The sequence below is a fragment of the Salmo salar genome, chromosome 02 (genome assembly GCF_965601325.2).
Source record: "Salmo salar chromosome 02, fSalSal1, whole genome shotgun sequence".
NCBI lineage: Eukaryota > Metazoa > Chordata > Actinopteri > Salmoniformes > Salmonidae > Salmo > Salmo salar.
This window is the reverse complement of record NC_138292.1, coordinates 2544640-2565320: the sequence shown is the minus strand read 5'-3', so window position 1 is coordinate 2565320 and position 20681 is coordinate 2544640. Positions and strand designations below refer to the sequence as shown.

Sequence of the window (20681 nt, the reverse complement as noted above, 5' to 3'; positions counted from 1 at the left end):
TCCACATTGAACCACAGCCAGAGGATGGCTACATTACTATTCCACATTGAACCACAGAGGATGGCTACATTACTAGTCCACATTGAACCACAGCCAGAGGATGGCTACATTACTATTCCACATTGAACCACAGAGGATGGCTACATTACTAGTCCACATTGAACCACAGCAAAAGGACAGCTACATTACTAGTCCACATTGAACCACAGCCAGAGGACAGCTACATTACTAGTCCACATTGAACCACAGCCAGAGGACAGCTACATTATTGGTCCACATTGAACCACAGAGGATGGCTACATTACTAGTCCACATTGAACCACAGAGGATGGCTACATTACTAGTCCACATTGAACCACAGAGGATGGCTACATTACTAGTCCACATTCACTCAGGCTGTTCCCTGGGACTGTACCAGTAGGATGGACTCAGGCTGTTCCCTGGGACTGTACCAGTAGGATGGACTCAGGCTGTTCCCTGGGACTGTACCAGTAGGATGGACTCAGGCTGTTCCCTGGGACTGTACCAGTAGGATGGACTCAGGCTGTTTCCTGGGACTGTACCAGTAGGATGGGTTCAGGCTGTTCCCTGGGACTGTACCAGTAGGATGGACTCAGGCTGTTCCCTGGGACTGTACCAGTAGGATGGGCTCAGGCTGTTCCCTGGGACTGTACCAGTAGGATGGACTCAGGCTGTTCCCTGGGACTGTACCAGTAGGATGGACTCAGGCTGTTTCCTGGGACTGTACCAGTAGGATGGACTCAGGCTGTTCCCTGGGACTGTACCAGTAGGATGGACTCAGGCTGTTCCCTGGGACTGTACCAGTAGGATGGACTCAGGCTGTTCCCTGGGACTGTACCAGTAGGATGGACTCAGGCTGTTCCCTGGGACTGTACCAGTAGGATGGACTCAGGCTGTTCCCTGGGACTGTACCAGTAGGATGGACTCAGGCTGTTCCCTGGGACTGTACCAGTAGGATGGACTCAGGCTGTTCCCTGGGACTGTACCAGTAGGATGGACTCAGGCTGTTCCCTGGGACTGTACCAGTAGGATGGACTCAGGCTGTTCCCTGGGACTGTACCAGTAGGATGGACTCAGGCTGTTCCCTGGGACTGTACCAGTAGGATGGACTCAGGCTGTTCCCTGGGACTGTACCAGTAGGATGGACTCAGGCTGTTCCCTGGGACTGTACCAGTAGGATGGACTCAGGCTGTTCCCTGGGACTGTACCAGTAGGATGGACTCAGGCTGTTCCCTGGGACTGTACCAGTAGGATGGACTCAGGCTGTTCCCTGGGACTGTACCAGTAGGATGGACTCAGGCTGTTCCCTGGGACTGTACCAGTAGGATGGACTCAGGCTGTTCCCTGGGACTGTACCAGTAGGATGGACTCAGGCTGTTCCCTGGGACTGTACCAGTAGGATGGACTCAGGCTGTTCCCTGGGACTGTACCAGTAGGATGGACTCAGGCTGTTCCCTGGGACTGTACCAGTAGGATGGACTCAGGCTGTTCCCTGGGACTGTACCAGTAGGATGGACTCAGGCTGTTCCCTGGGACTGTACCAGTAGGATGGACTCAGGCTGTTCCCTGGGACTGTACCAGTAGGATGGACTCAGGCTGTTCCCTGGGACTGTACCAGTAGGATGGACTCAGGCTGTTCCCTGGGACTGTACCAGTAGGATGGACTCAGGCTGTTCCCTGGGACTGTACCAGTAGGATGGACTCAGGCTGTTCCCTGGGACTGTACCAGTAGGATGGACTCAGGCTGTTCCCTGGGACTGTACCAGTAGGATGGACTCAGGCTGTTCCCTGGGACTGTACCAGTAGGATGGACTCAGGCTGTTCCCTGGGACTGTACCAGTAGGATGGACTCAGGCTGTTCCCTGGGACTGTACCAGTAGGATGGACTCAGGCTGTTCCCTGGGACTGTACCAGTAGGATGGACTCAGGCTGTTCCCTGGGACTGTACCAGTAGGATGGACTCAGGCTGTTCCCTGGGACTGTACCAGTAGGATGGACTCAGGCTGTTCCCTGGGACTGTACCAGTAGGATGGACTCAGGCTGTTCCCTGGGACTGTACCAGTAGGATGGACTCAGGCTGTTCCCTGGGACTGTACCAGTAGGATGGACTCAGGCTGTTCCCTGGGACTGTACCAGTAGGATGGACTCAGGCTGTTCCCTGGGACTGTACCAGTAGGATGGACTCAGGCTGTTCCCTGGGACTGTACCAGTAGGATGGACTCAGGCTGTTCCCTGGGACTGTACCAGTAGGATGGACTCAGGCTGTTCCCTGGGACTGTACCAGTAGGATGGACTCAGGCTGTTCCCTGGGACTGTACCAGTAGGATGGACTCAGGCTGTTCCCTGGGACTGTACCAGTAGGATGGACTCAGGCTGTTCCCTGGGACTGTACCAGTAGGATGGACTCAGGCTGTTCCCTGGGACTGTACCAGTAGGATGGACTCAGGCTGTTCCCTGGGACTGTACCAGTAGGATGGACTCAGGCTGTTCCCTGGGACTGTACCAGTAGGATGGACTCAGGCTGTTCCCTGGGACTGTACCAGTAGGATGGACTCAGGCTGTTCCCTGGGACTGTACCAGTAGGATGGACTCAGGCTGTTCCCTGGGACTGTACCAGTAGGATGGACTCAGGCTGTTCCCTGATACTGTAAATGTGTTCTACATGTCTCTAATACTGTAACTGTGTTCTACATGTCTCTCTAATACTGTAAATGTGTTCTACATGTCTCTCTAATACTGTAAATGTGTTCTACATGTCTCTCCAATACTGTAACTGTGTTCTACATGTCTCTCTAATACTGTAAATGTGTTCTACATGTCTCTCTAATACTGTAAATGTGTTCTACATGTCTCTAATACTGTAAATGTGTTCTACATGTCTCTCCAATATTGTAACTGTGTTCTACATGCCTCTCTAATACTGTAACTGCGTTCTACATGCCTCTCTAATACTGTAAATGTGTTCTACATGCCTCTCTAATACTGTAACTGTGTTCTACATGCCTCTCTAATACTGTAAATGTGTTCTACATGTCTCCAATACTGTAACTGTGTTCTACATGTCTCTAATACTGTAACTGCGTTCTACATGTCTCTCTAATACTGTAAATGTGTTCTACATGTCTCTAATACTGTAAATGTGTTCTACATGTCTCTCTAATACTGTAAATGTGTTCTACATGCCTCTAATACTGTAAATGTGTTCTACATGCCTCTCTAATACTGTAAATGTGTTCTACATGCCTCTCTAATACTGTAACTGTGTTCTACATGTCTCCAATACTGTAACTGTGTTCTACATGTCTCTCTAATACTGTAACTGTGATCTACATGTCTCTCTAATACTGTAAATGTGTTCTACATGTCTCTAATACTGTGTTCTACATGTCTCTAATACTGTAACTGTGTTCTACATGTCTCCAATACTGTAACTGTGTTCTACATGTCTCTCTAATACTGTAACTGTGTTCTACATGTCTCTCTAATACTGTAAATGTGTTCTACATGTCTCTCTAATACTGTAAATGTGTTCTACATGTCTCTAATACTGTAAATGTGTTCTACATGTCTCTCTAATTCTGTAAATGTGTTCTACATGTCTCTCTAATACTGTAACTGTGTTCTAATGTCTCTCTAATACTGTAAATGTGTTCTACATGTCTCTAATACTGTAAATGTGTTCTACATGTCTCTAATACTGTAAATGTGTTCTACATGTCTCTAATACTGTAAATGTGTTCTACATGTCTCTCATACTGTGTTCTACATGTCTCTAATACTGTAAATGTGTTCTACATGTCTCTCATACTGTGTTCTACATGTCTCTAATACTGTAAATGTGTTCTACATGTCTCTCTAATACTGTAAATGTGTTCTACGTGTCTCTCTAATACTGTAAATGTGTTCTACGTGTCTCTCCAATACTGTAACTGTGTTCTACATGTCTCTCTAATACTGTAACTGTGTTCTACGTGTCTCTATTACTGTGTTCTACATGTCTCTAATACTATAGTCCAGTGAATGATAAGCAGTACTACACAGACTAGAATCAGACTAGCCTGTTCCCACCACAAACAGGTCTGGAACCAGGCTAGAGTAGAGTCAGACTAGCCTGTTCCCACCACAAACAGGTCTGGAACCAGGCTAGACTAGAATCAGACTAGCCTGTTCCCACCACAAACAGGTCTGGAACCAGGCTAGAGTAGAGTCAGACTAGCCTGTTCCCACCACAAACAGGTCTGGAACCAGGCTAGAGTAGAGTCAGACTAGCCTGTTCCCACCACAAACAGGTCTGGAACCAGGCTAGACTAGAATCAGACTAGCCTGTTCCCACCACAAACAGGTCTGGAACCAGGCTAGAGTAGAGTCAGACTAGCCTGTTCCCACCACAAACAGGTCTGGAACCAGGCTAGACTAGAATCAGACTAGCCTTGTTCCCACCACAAACAGGTCTGGAACCAGGCTAGAGTAGAGTCAGACTAGCCTGTTCCCACCACAAACAGGTCTGTAACCAGGCTAGAGTAGAGTCAGTCTAGCCTGTTCCCACCACAAACAGGTCTGGAACCAGGCTAGAGTAGAATCAGTCTAGCCTGTTCCCACCACAAACAGGTCTGGAACCAGGCTAGAGTAGAGTCAGACTAGCCTGTTCCCACCACAAACAGGTCTGGAACCAGGCTAGAGTAGAGTCAGACTAGCCTGTTCCCACCACAAACAGGTCTGGAACCAGGCTAGAGTAGAGTCAGTCTAGCCTGTTCCCACCACAAACAGGTCTGGAACCAGGCTAGAGTAGAGTCAGACTAGCCTGTTCCCACCACAAACAGGTCTGGAACCAGGCTAGAGTAGAGTCAGTCTAGCCTGGTTCCCACCACAAACAGGTCTGGAACCAGGCTAGAGTAGAGTCAGTCTAGCCTGTTCCCACCACAAACAGGTCTGGAACCAGGCTAGAGTAGAGTCAGTCTAGCCTGTTCCCACCACAAACAGGTCTGGAACCAGGCTAGAATAGAGTCAGACTAGCCTGTTCCCACCACAAACAGGTCTGGAACCAGGCTAGAATAGAGTCAGACTGGGTGAGAATGACAGAGAGCCTTAAACTGTCTTCTAATTATAAAACATGACATTTCCAATCCAGATTCACGACTAAGTCTTCTTATTGGATAATTGACAGATGAAAGTAAACAACTTAATTTCCTTTGATGGGTTAATTATCAAAGTGGAACAAATATGTAATCTTGAATGATAAATATTCATCATGTTATTATGTTGACACATTTCAATATGAATCTGCCAGAGAGAGAGAGAGGCAAGGCTGAATGCTAATTTCCCTTTCGCTTATACTGTTAATTAGGATAATAAACTATTCCGAACAAAAATATCAATGCTACATGCAACAATTTCAAAGATTTTACTTAGTTACAGTTCATAGAAGTAAATCAGTCAATTGAAATAAATTCATTAGGCCCTAATCTGTGGATTTCACATGACTGGGCAGGAGCACAGCCATCGCTGTCAGGTAAACATCACTGATAGCTAGCTCTGTAGAGGGATATGACAGTCAGTCAGTCAGTCAGGTAAACATCACTGATAGCTAGCTCTGTAGAGGGATATGACAGTCAGTCAGGTAAACATCACTGATAGCTAGCTCTGTAGAGGGATAAGACAGTCAGTCAGGTAAACATCACTGATAGCTAGCTCTGTAGAGGGATATGACAGTCAGTTAGTCAGTCAGGTAAACATCACTGATAGCCTGATAGCTAGCTCTGTAGAGGGATATGACAGTCAGTCAGGTAAACATCACTGATAGCTAGCTCTGTAGAGGGATACGACAGTCAGTCAGTCAGTCAGGTAAACATCACTGATAGCTAGCTCTGTAGAGGGATATGACAGTCAGTCAGTCAGGTAAACATCACTGATAGCTAGCTCTGTAGAGGGACACGACAGTCAGTCAGGTAAACATCACTGATAGCTAGCTCTGTAGAGGGATATGACAGTCAGTCAGTCAGGTAAACATCACTGATAGCTAGCTCTGTAGAGGGATATGACAGTCACTCACTCAGTCAGATAAACATCACTGATAGCTAGCTCTGTAGAGGGATATGACAGTCAGTCAGTCAGTCAGGTAAACATCACTGATAGCTAGCTCTGTAGAGGGATATGACAGTCAGTCAGTCAGGTAAACATCACTGATAGCTAGCTCTGTAGAGGGACACGACAGTCAGTCAGGTAAACATCACTGATAGCTAGCTCTGTAGAGGGATATGACAGTCAGCAGTCAGTCAGTCAGGTAAACATCACTGATAGCTAGCTCTGTAGAGGGATATGACAGTCACTCACTCAGTCAGATAAACATCACTGATAGCTAGCTCTGTAGAGGGATATGACAGTCAGTCAGTCAGTCAGGTAAACATCACTGATAGCTAGCTCTGTAGAGGGATATGACAGTCAGTCAGTCAGGTAAACATCACTGATAGCTAGCTCTGTAGAGGGATATGACAGTCAGTCAGTCAGGTAAACATCACTGATAGCTAGCTCTGTAGAGGGACACGACAGTCAGTCAGGTAAACATCACTGATAGCTAGCTCTGTAGAGGGATATGACAGTCAGTCAGTCAGGTAAACATCACTGATAGCTAGCTCTGTAGAGGGATATGACAGTCACTCACTCAGTCAGATAAACATCACTGATAGCTAGCTCTGTAGAGGGATATGACAGTCAGTCAGTCAGTCAGGTAAACATCACTGATAGCTAGCTCTGTAGAGGGATATGACAGTCAGTCAGTCAGGTAAACATAAACATCACTGATAGCTAGCTCTGTAGAGGGATATGACAGTCAGTCAGTCAGGTAAACATCACTGATAGCTAGCTCTGTAGAGGGATATGACAGTCAGTCAGTCAGGTAAACATCACTGATACCTAGCTCTGTAGAGGGATATGACAGTCAGTCAGTCAGGTAAACATCACTGATAGCTAGCTCTGTAGAGGGATATGACAGTCAGTCAGGTAAACATCACTGATAGCTAGCTTTGTAGAGGGATAAGACAGTCAGTCAGTCAGGTAAACATCACTGATGGCTAGCTCTGTAGAGGGATAAGACAGTCAGTCAGGTAAACATCACTGATAGCTAGCTCTGTAGAGGGATATGACAGTAGGTCAGTCAGGTAAACATCACTGATAGCTAGCTCTGTAGAGGGATAAGACAGTCAGTCAGTCAGTCAGGTAAACATCACTGATAGCTAGCTCTGTAGAGGGATATGACAGTCAGTCAGTCAGTCAGGTAAACATCACTGATAGCTAGCTCTGTAGAGGGATAGGATATGACAGTCAGTCAGTCAGGTAAACATCACTGATAGCTAGCTCTGTAGAGGGATATGACAGTCAGTCAGTCAGGTAAACATCACTGATAGCTAGCTCTGTAGAGGGATAAGACAGTCACTCAGGTAAACATCACTGATAGCTAGCTCTGTAGAGGGATAAGACAGTCAGTCAGGTAAACATCACTTATAGCTAGCTCTGTAGAGGGATATGACAGTCAGTCAGTCAGGTAAACATCACTGATAGCTAGCTCGGTAGAGGGATATGACAGTCAGTCAGGTAAACATCACTGATAGCTAGCTCTGTAGAGGGATATGACAGTCAGTCAGTCAGGTAAACATCACTGATAGCTAGCTCTGTAGAGGGATATGACAGTCAGTCAGGTAAACATCACTGATAGCTAGCTCTGTAGAGGGATAAGACAGTCAGTCAGGTAAACATCACTGATAGCTAGCTCTGTAGAGGGATATGACAGTCAGTTAGTCAGTCAGGTAAACATCACTGATAGCTAGCTCTGTCTGTAGAGGGATATGACAGTCAGTCAGGTAAACATCACTGATAGCTAGCTCTGTAGAGGGATACGACAGTCAGTCAGTCAGTCAGGTAAACATCACTGATAGCTAGCTCTGTAGAGGGATATGACAGTCAGTCAGTCAGGTAAACATCACTGATAGCTAGCTCTGTAGAGGGGACACGACAGTCAGTCAGGTAAACATCACTGATAGCTAGCTCTGTAGAGGGATATGACAGTCAGTCAGTCAGGTAAACATCACTGATAGCTAGCTCTGTAGAGGGATATGACAGTCACTCACTCAGTCAGGTAAACATCACTGATAGCTAGCTCTGTAAAGGGATACGACAGTCAGTCAGTCAGTCAGGTAAACATCACTGATAGCTAGCTCTGTAGAGGGATATGACAGTCAGTCAGTCAGTCAGGTAAACATCACTGATAGCTAGCTCTGTAGAGGGATATGACAGTCAGTCAGTCAGGTAAACATCACTGATAGCTAGCTCTGTAGAGGGATATGACAGTCAGTCAGTCAGTCAGGTAAACATCACTGATAGCTAGCTCTGTAGAGGGATATGACAGTCAGTCAGTCAGGTAAACATCACTGATACCTAGCTCTGTAGAGGGATATGACAGTCAGTCAGTCAGGTAAACATCACTGATAGCTAGCTCTGTAGAGGGACACGACAGTCAGTCAGGTAAACATCACTGATAGCTAGCTCTGTAGAGGGATATGACAGTCAGTCATTCAGGTAAACATCACTGATAGCTAGCTCTGTAGAGGGATATGACAGTCAGTTAGTCAGGTAAACATCACTGATAGCTAGCTCTGTAGAGGGATATGACAGTCAGTCAGGTAAACATCACTGATAGCTAGCTCTGTAGAGGGATATGACAGTCAGTCAGTCAGGTAAACATCACTGATGGCTAGCTCTGTAGAGGGATAAGACAGTCAGTCAGGTAAACATCACTGATAGCTAGCTCTGTAGAGGGATATGACAGTAGGTCAGTCAGGTAAACATCACTGATAGCTAGCTCTGTAGAGGAGGGATAAGACAGTCAGTCAGTCAGTCAGGTAAACATCACTGATAGCTAGCTCTGTAGAGGGATATGACAGTCAGTCAGTCAGTCAGGGTAAACATCACTGATAGCTAGCTCTGTAGAGGGATATGACAGTCAGTCAGTCAGGTAAAAATCACTGATAGCTAGCTCTGTAGAGGGATATGACAGTCAGTCAGTCAGGTAAACATCACTGATAGCTAGCTCTGTAGAGTGATAAGACAGTCACTCAGGTAAACATCACTGATAGCTAGCTCTGTAGAGGGATAAGACAGTCAGTCAGGTAAACATCACTTATAGCTAGCTCTGTAGAGGGATATGACAGTCAGTCAGTCAGGTAAACATCACTGATAGCTAGCTCGGTAGAGGGATATGACAGTCAGTCAGGTAAACATCACTGATAGCTAGCTCTGTAGAGGGATACGACAGTCAGTCAGGTAAACATCACTGATAGCTAGCTCTGTAGAGGGATATGACAGTCAGTCAGGTAAACATCACTGATAGCAGCTAGCTCTGTAGAGGGATATGACAGTCAGTCAGTCAGGTAAACATCACTGATGGCTAGCTCTGTAGAGGGATACGACAGTCAGTCAGGTAAACATCACTGATAGCTAGCTCTGTAGAGGGATATGACAGTCAGTCAGTCAGGTAAACATCACTGATAGCTAGCTCTGTAGAGGGATATGACAGTCAGTCAGTCAGGTAAACATCACTGATAGCTAGCTCTGTAGAGGGACACGACAGTCAGTCAGGTAAACATCACTGATAGCTAGCTCTGTAGAGGGATACGACAGTCAGTCAGGTAAACATCACTGATAGCTAGCTCTGTAGAGGGATATGACAGTCAGTCAGTCAGGTAAACATCACTGATAGCTAGCTCTGTAGAGGGATATGACAGTCAGTCAGTCAGGTAAACATCACTGATAGCTAGCTCTGTAGAGGGACACGACAGTCAGTCAGGTAAACATCACTGATAGCTAGCTCTGTAGAGGGATATGACAGTCAGTCAGGTAAACATCACTCTGATAGCTAGCTCTGTAGAGGGATAAGACAGTCAGTCAGGTAAACATCACTGATAGCTAGCTCTGTAGAGGGATACGACAGTCAGTCAGGTAAACATCACTGATAGCTAGCTCTGTAGAGGGATATGACAGTCAGTCAGTCAGGTAAACATCACTGATAGCTAGCTCTGTAGAGGGATATGACAGTCAGTCAGTCAGGTAAACATCACTGATAGCTAGCTCTGTAGAGGGACACGACAGTCAGTCAGGTAAACATCACTGATAGCTAGCTCTGTAGAGGGATATGACAGTCAGTCATTCAGGTAAACATCACTGATAGCTAGCTCTGTAGAGGGATATGACAGTCAGTCAGGTAAACATCACTGATAGCTAGCTCTGTAGAGGGATATGACAGTCAGTCAGGTAAACACCACTGATAGCTAGCTCTGTAGAGGGATATGACAGTCAGTCAGTCAGGTAAACATCACTGATAGCTAGCTCTGTAGAGGGATATGAGTCAGTCAGTCAGGTAAACATTCACTGATAGCTAGCTCTGTAGAGGGATATGACAGTCAGTCAGTCAGGTAAACATCACTGATAGCTAGCTCTGTAGAGGGATATGACAGTCAGTCAGGTAAACATCACTGATAGCTAGCTCTGTAGAGGGATATGACAGTCAGTCAGGTAAACATCACTGATAGCTAGCTCTGTAGAGGGATATGACAGTCAGTCAGTCAAGTAAACATCACTGATAGCTAGCTCTGTAGAGGGATATGACAGTCAGTCAGTCAGGTAAACATCACTGATAGCTAGCTCTGTAGAGGGATATGACAGTCAGTCAGGTAAACATCACTGATAGCTAGCTCTGTAGAGGGATAAGACAGTCAGTCAGGTAAACATCACTGATAGCTAGCTCTGTAGAGGGATATGACAGTCAGTTAGTCAGTCAGGCAAACATCACTGATAGCTAGCTCTGTAGAGGGATATGACAGTCAGTCAGTCAGGTAAACATCACTGATAGCTAGCTCTGTAGAGGGATATGACAGTCAGTCAGGTAAACATCACTTATAGCTAGCTCTGTAGAGGGATAAGACAGTCAGTCAGGTAAACATCACTGATAGCTAGCTCTGTAGAGGGATAAGACAGACAGACAGTCAGGTAAACATCATGTTAGGGTTAACTACTAGACTGAGAAATCATAGCAATGACTAACAAGCTATACAGCAGCTGTGATTTAACATTTACCTTTCCTTCCCAAATGGAATATGGTGTGTGTGTGTGTGTGTGTGTGTGTGTGTGTGTGTGTGTGTGTGTGTGTGTGTGTAATCAGTAACGTGCTGAACCAAGCAGCAGCAGTATAAACTCTACTAAACAGAGAGATTAAACGGATCTGTTGTGCTTTACATTACAGAGTGAGAAGAGACGAGAGCACCACGGTGTGTGTTGTAGTGAACCCATCTGTCTATTCCACTCCTAGACCCTACAGAACAGAACAGAGAGCAGCAGGCCAGTCTGTCTATTCCACTCCTAGACCCTACAGAACAGAACAGCAGAGAGAGCAGCAGGCCAGTCTGTCTATTCCACTCCTAGACCCTACAGAACAGAACAGCAGAGAGAGCAGCAGGCCAGTCTGTCTATTCCACTCCTAGACCCTACAGAACAGAACAGCAGAGAGAGCAGCAGGCCAGTCTGTCTATTCCACTCCTAGACCCTACAGAACAGAACAGAGAGCAGCAGGCCAGTCTGTCTATACCACTCCTAGACCCTACAGAACAGAACAGCAGAGAGCCAGTACTTTACTAGGCCTCATCAGCTTACCTTCTAAATGAACTGACATATCCTCTACACACACACACCTCTCATTGGAAGCAGGCAGGGGGGAAAAACTGTACTCAGACCAACAAGCATTCCAAGAGAGAGAAAATTGAATGTGACAATGTGCAGTCAACATGGAGGCAGTTACTCTGAGTAGTTAGTCATCGAATTGGAGAAGCTGGGGAGAGAGAGAGAGAGAGAGAGAGAGAGAGAGAGACAGAGAGAGAGTGGGAGAGAGAGGGGGAGGGGGAGGGCGAGAGAGAGGGAGAGAGGAGAGAGAGAGAGAGAGAGAGAGAGAGAGAGAGAGAGAGAGAGAGAGAGAGAGACTAGGGATGGGCATTTTAAATGATTTCACTATTCGAACAATATAAAAAAAGGGAGGGGGATATCCAAATAGTAGAAATATTTGCTTTTCCTCATTCAGGACTTGCTCATGCGACTCAGGATAGAACCGGTGCTCTGCGGGAGAGGAGGATGTGCTCTGCGGGAGAGGAGGGGCCGGTGCTCTGCGGGAGAGGAGGGGCCGGTGCTCTGCGGGAGAGGAGGGGCCGGTGCTCTGCGGGAGAGGAGGGGCCGGTGCTCTGCGGGAGAGGAGGGGCCGGTGCTCTGCGGGAGAGGAAGAGCCGGTGCTCTGCGGGAGAGGAAGAGCCGGTGCTCTGCGGGAGAGGAAGAGCCGGTGCTCTGCGGGAGAGGAAGAGCCGGTGCTCTGCGGGAGAGGAAGAGCCGGTGGTCTGCGGGAGAGGAGGAGCCGGTGGTCTGCGGGAGAGGAGGAGCCGGTGCTCTGCGGGAGAGGAGGAGCCGGTGCTCTGCGGGAGAGGAGGAGCCGGTGCTCTGCGGTAGACGAGCAGCCGGTGCTCTGCGGTAGACGAGCAGGGGCCGGTGTGTGATACAGACGGAGAGAAAGTATAATTTTGAAACTTTTGAGAGAGAATAATGTTTAAACTTAATAAACAAAAAGGAAATAAACAATCAGAAATGATCTACTTCACTTGCTTTGGCAATGTAAACATATGTTTCCCCTGCCAATAAAGCCCTTTGAATTGAATTGGAAAAAGTAGCCAACTTGTTGCTACGACAGGTTATCTATCACCTCATCTGGTAGTGTCTGTCTTGACTGCATCAAATCCATGTAAAGAAGCTAGCTAGCGTAGCGAGGCTAACTGAGGCCATGTTGCTGCGCTCCCTGTCCTTGTCCAGGGTCGGCCTTCTGACGGTGCAGCTGCTTTCACTGTCAAATAATAACTAACTACACCAGTGGAAAGTGTGTAGGCTGCCGGTATGTCTTCTTTCATGGGGCTCACTCATAACAACTTACAGGAAACAGGATCCATGGTCTACTGTCTGGTCCGTAAAGCCCCCAACTCAAGGCCTGAGGGTCCATGGTCTACTGTCTGGTCCATAAAGCCCCCAACTCAAGGCCTGAGGGTCCATGGTCTACTGTCTGGTCCATAAAGCCCCCAACTCAAGGCCTGAGGGTCCATGGTCTACTGTCTGGTCCGTAAAGCCCCCAGCTCAAGGCCTGAGGGTCCATGGTCTACTGTCTGGTCCGTAAAGCCCCCAGCTCAAGGCCTGAGGGTCCATGGTCTACTGTCTGGTCCGTAAAGCCCCCAACTCAAGGCCTGAGGGTCCATGGTCTACTGTCTGGTCCGTAAAGCCCCCAACTCAAGGCCTGAGGGTCCATGGTCTACTGTCTGGTCCATAAAGCCCCCAACTCAAGGCCTGAGGGTCCATGGTCTACTGTCTGGTCCGTAAAGCCCCCAACTCAAGGCCTGAGGGTCCATGGTCTACTGTCTGGTCCGTAAAGCCCCCAACTCAAGGCCTGAGGGTCCATGGTCTACTGTCTGGTCCATAAAGCCCCCAGCTCAAGGCCTGAGGGTCCATGGTCTACTGTCTGGTCCATAAAGCCCCCAACTCAAGGCCTGAGGGTCCATGGTCTACTGTCTGGTCCATAAAGCCCCCAACTCAAGGCCTGAGGGTCCATGGTCTACTGTCTGGTCCATAAAGCCCCCAACTCAAGGCCTGAGGGTCCATGGGGGCTTTACGGACCAGACAGTAGACCAACTCAAGGCCTGAGGGTCCATGGTCTACTGTCTGGTCCATAAAGCCCCCAACTCAAGGCCTGAGGGTCCATGGTCTACTGTCTGGTCCGTAAAGCCCCCAACTCAAGGCCTGAGGATCCATGGTCTACTGTCTGGTCCATAAAGCCCCCAACTCAAGGCCTGAGGGTCCATGGTCTACTGTCTGGTCCGTAAAGCCCCCAGCTCAAGGCCTGAGGGTCCATGGTCTACTGTCTGGTCCATAAAGCCCCCAGCTCAAGGCCTGAGGGTCCATGGTCTACTGTCTGGTCCATAAAGCCCCCAACTCAAGGCCTGAGGGTCCATGGTCTACTGTCTGGTCCATAAAGCCCCCAACTCAAGGCCTGAGGGTCCATGGTCTACTGTCTGGTCCGTAAAGCCCCCAGCTCAAGGCCTGAGGGTCCATGGTCTACTGTCTGGTCCATAAAGCCCCCAACTCAAGGCCTGAGGGTCCATGGTCTACTGTCTGGTCCATAAAGCCCCCAACTCAAGGCCTGAGGGTCCATGGTCTACTGTCTGGTCCATAAAGCCCCCAACTCAAGGCCTGAGGGTCCATGGTCTACTGTCTGGTCCATAAAGCCCCCAACTCAAGGCCTGAGGGTCCATGGTCTACTGTCTGGTCCATAAAGCCCCCAGCCAGCAGAATAGTTGTTGTTGTTGTGTTATCTGTGATGGTTTTGTTTGTCTTGTGTAGTTTTTTAATCAGTACCTAAACTGTAAGTGTAAACATGTATACGCAGGGCCCAGCAGTAAAAGAGACCTTTGGTCTCAGTCTGTGTTCCTTGTTGAAATAAAGGTCCAATAAATAGGTCGACGTAACACAGAGCTGAAAACACAGCTCTGAGTGGATTCACCCTCACACACAGAGTTCCACACACCTCATAGGTCCTGCTGATCTGGTGTGTGTGTGTGTGTGTGTGTGTGTGTGTGTGTGTGTGTGTGTGTGTGTGTGTGTGTGTGTGTGTGTGTGTGTGTGTTCCGTCCTCTGTTAACCGTGTATATACGGGTATGTTTGATGTTGTACTGTATTATGACAAGCTGACATGATGATCCTCTGATCAGAACATAGAGACGTTACTATGTATTACAGCATCCTGTCATCACTGTGTCCAGTGTGACTAACTGGCTGGCTGGCTGACTGACCCCCTCTCTCCTCAATAATGGAGGACTGCGGAGAAGCACTTAGGGGGAGGGGGAGGGGGGGGAGGAGAGAGAGAGAGAGAGAGAGAGAGAGAGAGGAGAGAGAGAGAGAGAGAGAGAGAGAGAGAGAGAGAGAGAGAGAAAGAGAGAGAGAGAAAACACACGAGGGCATGAGGACAGAGAAAGAGACGAGAGTATGAAGAGAGCGAGATGAGGGTATGAGGAGAGAGAGTGAAAGAGAGAGTGAAAGAGAGAGACAAACAAACCGAAACAAAGGCAAAGTCTTCTCATGCTTTGTTGATTTCAAAAAAGCCTTCGACGCAATTTAGCATTAAGGGTCTGCTTTACAAAATGATGGAAAGTGGTGTTGGGGGAAAAACATACGACATTATAAAATCCATGTACACAAACAACAAGTATGCGGTTAAAATTGGGAGAAACACACATTTCTTCCCACAGGGCCATGGGGTGAGACATGGACGCAGCTTAAGCCCCACCCTCTTCAACATATATATCTATGAATTGGCGCGGGCACTAGAACAGTCTGCAGCACCCGGCCTCACCCTACTAGAATCTGAAGTCAAATGTCTACTGTTTACTGATGATCTGGTGCTTCTGTCCCCAACCAAGGAGGGCCTACAGCAGCACCTAGATCTTCTGCACAGATTCTGCCAGACCTGGGCCCTGACAGTAAATCTCAGTAAGACCAAAATAATGGTGTTCCAAAAAAGGTCCAGTCGCCAGGACCACAAATACAAATTCCATCTAGACACCGTTGTCCTAGAGCACACAAAAAACTATACATACCTCGCCCTAAACATCAGCACCACAGGTAACTTCCACAAAGCTGTGAACGATCTGAGATACAAGGCAAGGCTTCTATGCCATCAAAAGGAATATAAAATTCAACATACCAATTAGGATCTGGCTAAAAATACTTGAATCAGTTATAGAACCCATTGCCCTTTATGGTTGTGAGGACTGGGGTCTGCTCACTAACAAAGAATTCACAAAATGGGACAAAAACCAAATTGAGACTCTGCATGCAAATTCTGCAAAAAATATCCTCAGTGTACAACGTAAAACACCAAATAATGCAGAGCAGAGCAGAATTAGGCCGATACCTGCCAATGATCAAAATCCAGAAAAGAGCCGTTAAATTCTACAACCACCTAAAAGGAAGCGATTCCCAAACCTCCCATAACAAAGTTACCACCTACAGAGAGATGAACCTGGAGAAGAGTCCCCTAAGCAAGCTGGTCCTGGGTCTCTGTTCACAAACACACCCCACAGAGCCCTCACCTACAGAGAGATGAACCTGGAGAAGAGTCCCCTAAGCAAGCTGGCCCTGGGGCTCTGTTCACAAACACACCCCACAGAGCCCTCACCTACAGAGAGATGAACCTGGAGAAGAGTCCCCTAAGCAAGCTGGTCCTGGGTCTCTGTTCACAAACACACCCCACAGAGCCCTCACCTACAGAGAGATGAACCTGGAGAAGAGTCCCCTAAGCAAGCTGGTCCTGGGGCTCTGTTCACAAACACAAACAGACCCCACAGAGCCCCAGGACAGCAACACAATTAGACCCAACCAAATCATGAGAAAACAAAAAGATAATTACTTGACATGCAGGTGTAATGCAGGTGTAACGCAGGTGTAATACAGGTGTAATGCAGGTGTAATGCAGGTGTAACGCAGGTGTAACGCAGGTGTAACACAGGTGTAATACAGGTGTAATACAGGTGTAATGCAGGTGTTATACAGGTGTTATACAGGTGTAATACAGGTGTAATACAGGTGTAATACAGGTGTAATGCAGGTGTAACACAGGTGTAATACAGGTGTAATACAGGTGTAATACAGGTGTAACAGAACAGGGAGCTGGTAAAGGTCTGGAGAGAATATGAATAGTAGTTTTCTTTCCTCTTTATCTTCATCAAATGGTTGACATGAAACAATGTTCATTCCATAGTGGTCATTATAAATTAACACCAACACTGTCAACAGATGATGCAATGCTGGCTTTAGCTGGGCAATAGCCTCTCACACTGCCTCCTCTCAGACTGCCTCCTCTCAGACTGCCTCCTCTCAGACTGCCTCCTCTCAGACTGCCTCCTCTCAGACTGCCTCCTCTCACACTGCCTCCTCTCACACTGCCTCCTCTCACACTGCCTCCTCTCACACTGCCTCCTCTCACACTGCCTCCTCTCACACTGCCTCCTCTCACACTGCCTCCTCTCACACTGCCTCCTCTCACACTGCCTCCTCTCACACTGCCTCCTCTCACACTGCCTCCTCTCACACTGCCTCCTCTCAGACTGCCTCCTCTCAGACTGCCTCCTCTCACACTGCCTCCTCTCACACTGCCTCCTCTCACACTGCCTCCTCTCAGACTGCCTCCGCTCACACTGCCTCCTCTCACACTGCCTCCTCTCACACTGCCTCCTCTCACACTGCCTCCTCTCACACTGCCTCCTCTCACACTGCCTCCTCTCAGACTGCCTCCTCTCACACTGCCTCCTCTCACACTGCCTCCTCTCACACTGTCTCCTCTCAGACTGTCTCCTCTCACACTGTCTCCTCTCACACTGTCTCCTCTCACACTGTCTCCTCTCACACTGCCTCCTCTCACACTGTCTCCTCTCAGACTGTCTCCTCTCCTCTCACACTGACTCCTCTCACACTGCCTCCTCTCACACTGCCTCCTCTCAGACTGTCTCCTCTCAGACTGACTGTCTCCTCTCACACTGCCTCTCACACTGCCTCCTCTCACACTGCCTCCTCTCACACTGCCTCCTCTCACACTGCCTCCTCTCACACTGCCTCCTCTCACACTGCCTCCTCTCAGACTGTCTCCTCTCAGACTGACTGTCTCCTCTCACACTGTCGCCTCTCCGACTGTCGCCTCTCACACTGCCTCCTCTCACACTGTCTCCTCTCACACTGACTGTCTCCTCTCACACTGACTGTCTCCTCTCACACTGACTGTCTCCTCTCTGACTGACTGTCTCCTCTCAGACTGACTGTCTCCTCTCAGACTGACTGTCTCCTCTCTGACTGACTGTCTCCTCTCACACTGACTGTCTCCTCTCACACTGACTGTCTCCTCTCACACTGACTGTCTCCTCTCACACTGACTGTCTCCTCTCACACTGACTGTCTCCTCTCTGACTGACTGTCTCCTCTCTGACTGACTGTCTCCTCTCACACTGACTGTCTCCTCTCACACTGACTGTCTCCTCTCTGACTGACTGTCTCCTCTCAGACTGACTGTCTCCTCTCTGACTGACTGTCTCCTCTCTGACTGACTGTCTCCTCTCAGACTGACTGTCTCCTCTCAGAGGAGGAGGCGGGATTGGTATCACTGATGATTTCCTAGTTCTCCACAACAGGTTCTACAGTTAGAAAATCCCTTCAGTCTCATCTCGTAGGCACAATTCCTATCGTAATGCCAATAGTCATAGATTAAGTGCATAATTCTCCTCTCACTAACAGACTGTTTCCCCACTCGTCTTGCAGCAAAAGTCAGAGCTGTCAAACTCTCCATGTAACACAGAGTCCTACAGACTTCAATGACTCCCAAATGGCACCCTAATTCCCCATGTAGTGCACTACGGTAGGTGTCAGTTATTTGATTTATAGCCTATAGACATGTCATGTTATACAAGTCAAAATGCATATTTCTGCCTATGGCAGGATAGTCTGTTATTACGCTACCCTGGAAGAAACCGCTAACTGTAAATGTCTAGTTGTTATGTAAGATCTTGCCAAACAGTTGGATAAAAAATGAGGAAATGCATATAGATAGGCTAGGTAGGCTATAGGCTAGGTAGACTATAGGCTAGGTAGACTATAGGCTAGGTAGACTATAGGCTGGGTAGCTATAGGGTAGGTAGACTATAGGGTAGGTAGACTATAGGTTAGGTAGGCTATAGGGTAGGTAGACTTTAGGTTAGGTAGGCTATAGGGTAGGTAGACTATAGGCTAGGAAGGCTATAGGCTTGGTAGGCTATAGACTAGGAAGGCTATAGGCTTGGTAGGCTATAGGCTAGGTAGACTATAGGGTAGATAGGCTATAGGGTAGGTAGGCTATAGGTTAGGTAGACTATAGGGTAGGTAGGCTATAGGGTAGGTAGGCTATAGGGTAGGTAGACTATAGGGTAGGTAGGCTATAGGTTAGGTAGGCTATAGGTTAGGTAGGCTATAGGGTAGGTAGGTTATAGGGTAGGTAGACTATAGGGTAGGTAGGCTATAGGGTAGGTAGGCTATAGGCTACTCTCCAGTCTACAGCTACTTGTTTCCGGGTTCAATCCGCTGTGTCACTCACACCGCATCATTGTCCTCTTTATGAAGACGGACGCTCCCCCCCCCTCCTCCCTCCTCCTCCCTCCCTCCGACATGCACACAATTATTGTCACAACGTATCATCACACTGGAACTGGTACAGAGGACAAGTGGCTGAGTTTAAACAAACGTTGCTCTGCTCTGTCTGCTGTGATGCCTGATATCAGATCAATTATAGCAACATGTTTCCAGTAGCGCGGTAGTTGGCTACATTCCTGTTCCTGTTTACTCACCAAGGGTCAAACTCGTGGATTATACTCTCAAACCGGATGACAGCGAAGAGCCTGGCACTGAAACCAGCCAGCCAGGCCAGAAACAGGATGGTGAACGACAGTAAGGACTGCCACCCTGCCGGCTGAGCTATCCCGGTGGAGAGAGTCCCGGTAGGACTGCTACCGACGTTCCCCGCTGGACTGGTCCGTCCATTCCCAGAGAACGAAGCTCCAATATTCGCAGCAGAGGCTTTATGCTTGCTATCGGTAACGGAGTGATGTTCCGCCATATTCTACGTTGTTGGCAGATCTGATAGGAAAGAGAGACCCCCCCTGCTGCCACGCTCCACTGTAAAGACCCTCACAGCCTATCTGCACCTCTCGTTTTACTTCCAATGACCTACGGTGCACCAGAACCCTATCCTTGGTATAACCGGACCGCTAATTCAAACCAAGTTCCCCCGATGGAGTCACATAGCAGCCGGGGTTGCAGTACCGCAGTAGCACACGCGAACCGACTGGCTGCTCCTCGTTGGACGTTAACGGCAGGGCGGGCGCACCGAGGAGAGCAGGACCAGGAAGAGCAGGACCAGGAAGAGCGCTCAGCCTCTCACAACCAGACAGGTCCACAGCCATGTCATAACACCAATCACAAGAGAGAGTGTACAGACTGACAGGGACAGTAACCAATGGGATGGGATTCACGCCGGATAGTCGTAGCGTTCGTGTGGAGGATCGCGCACAAGAAAGTCCACCAATCATATGTCTAGGATATAATAATGGACTGAACAGATAGCCAATCCGCTATCAACAGCGCGGGATCGGTTTCACGGAAGAAGCCAATGAAATAAATGAAATCCGCGAGACATGCCTGCCACCAGAGCGTAAACCACAGCCGTGTAAACCGTGTGAATAAGTAGGATCAGTAGGCTACAGTAGGACCTGCCTCCAACCAGCTGCCTCCCACTGCCCACATACCAGCGGTATAATGTCCTCCTTCCATTCAAAACAATCCTCCTGCTGAGAATGACACAAACAGGAAGTCACCACAGCATGTCGGGAATAGACTTCTCACACTAATAACAGACAGGGTGAATTAGACCTGTTATTGTCACGTGGCTTATTCTGTTGTATTATTTGGTGTTGTGTTTTCATCTAGTCTCACGGTGACGTCAGTCAGCAGCCACACTAAGCCAGAGT

The 20681-nt window shown here is 48.1% G+C and overlaps 1 protein-coding gene across 1 annotated transcript in view; it reads right to left on the bottom strand.

Annotated features, from left to right (window-relative positions):
- Nucleotides 1-20044, bottom strand: part of LOC123727364 (dolichyl-diphosphooligosaccharide--protein glycosyltransferase subunit STT3B) — an 88155-nt gene extending 68111 nt beyond the window's left edge. The window contains exon 1 of the mRNA XM_082959007.1: nt 19503-20044. Coding sequence (XP_082815133.1) covers nt 19503-19771 — 269 coding nt within the window. The 5' untranslated portion in view covers nt 19772-20044. The remainder of the gene's footprint in view (nt 1-19502) is intronic.
- Nucleotides 20045-20681: the final 637 nt, after the last annotated feature.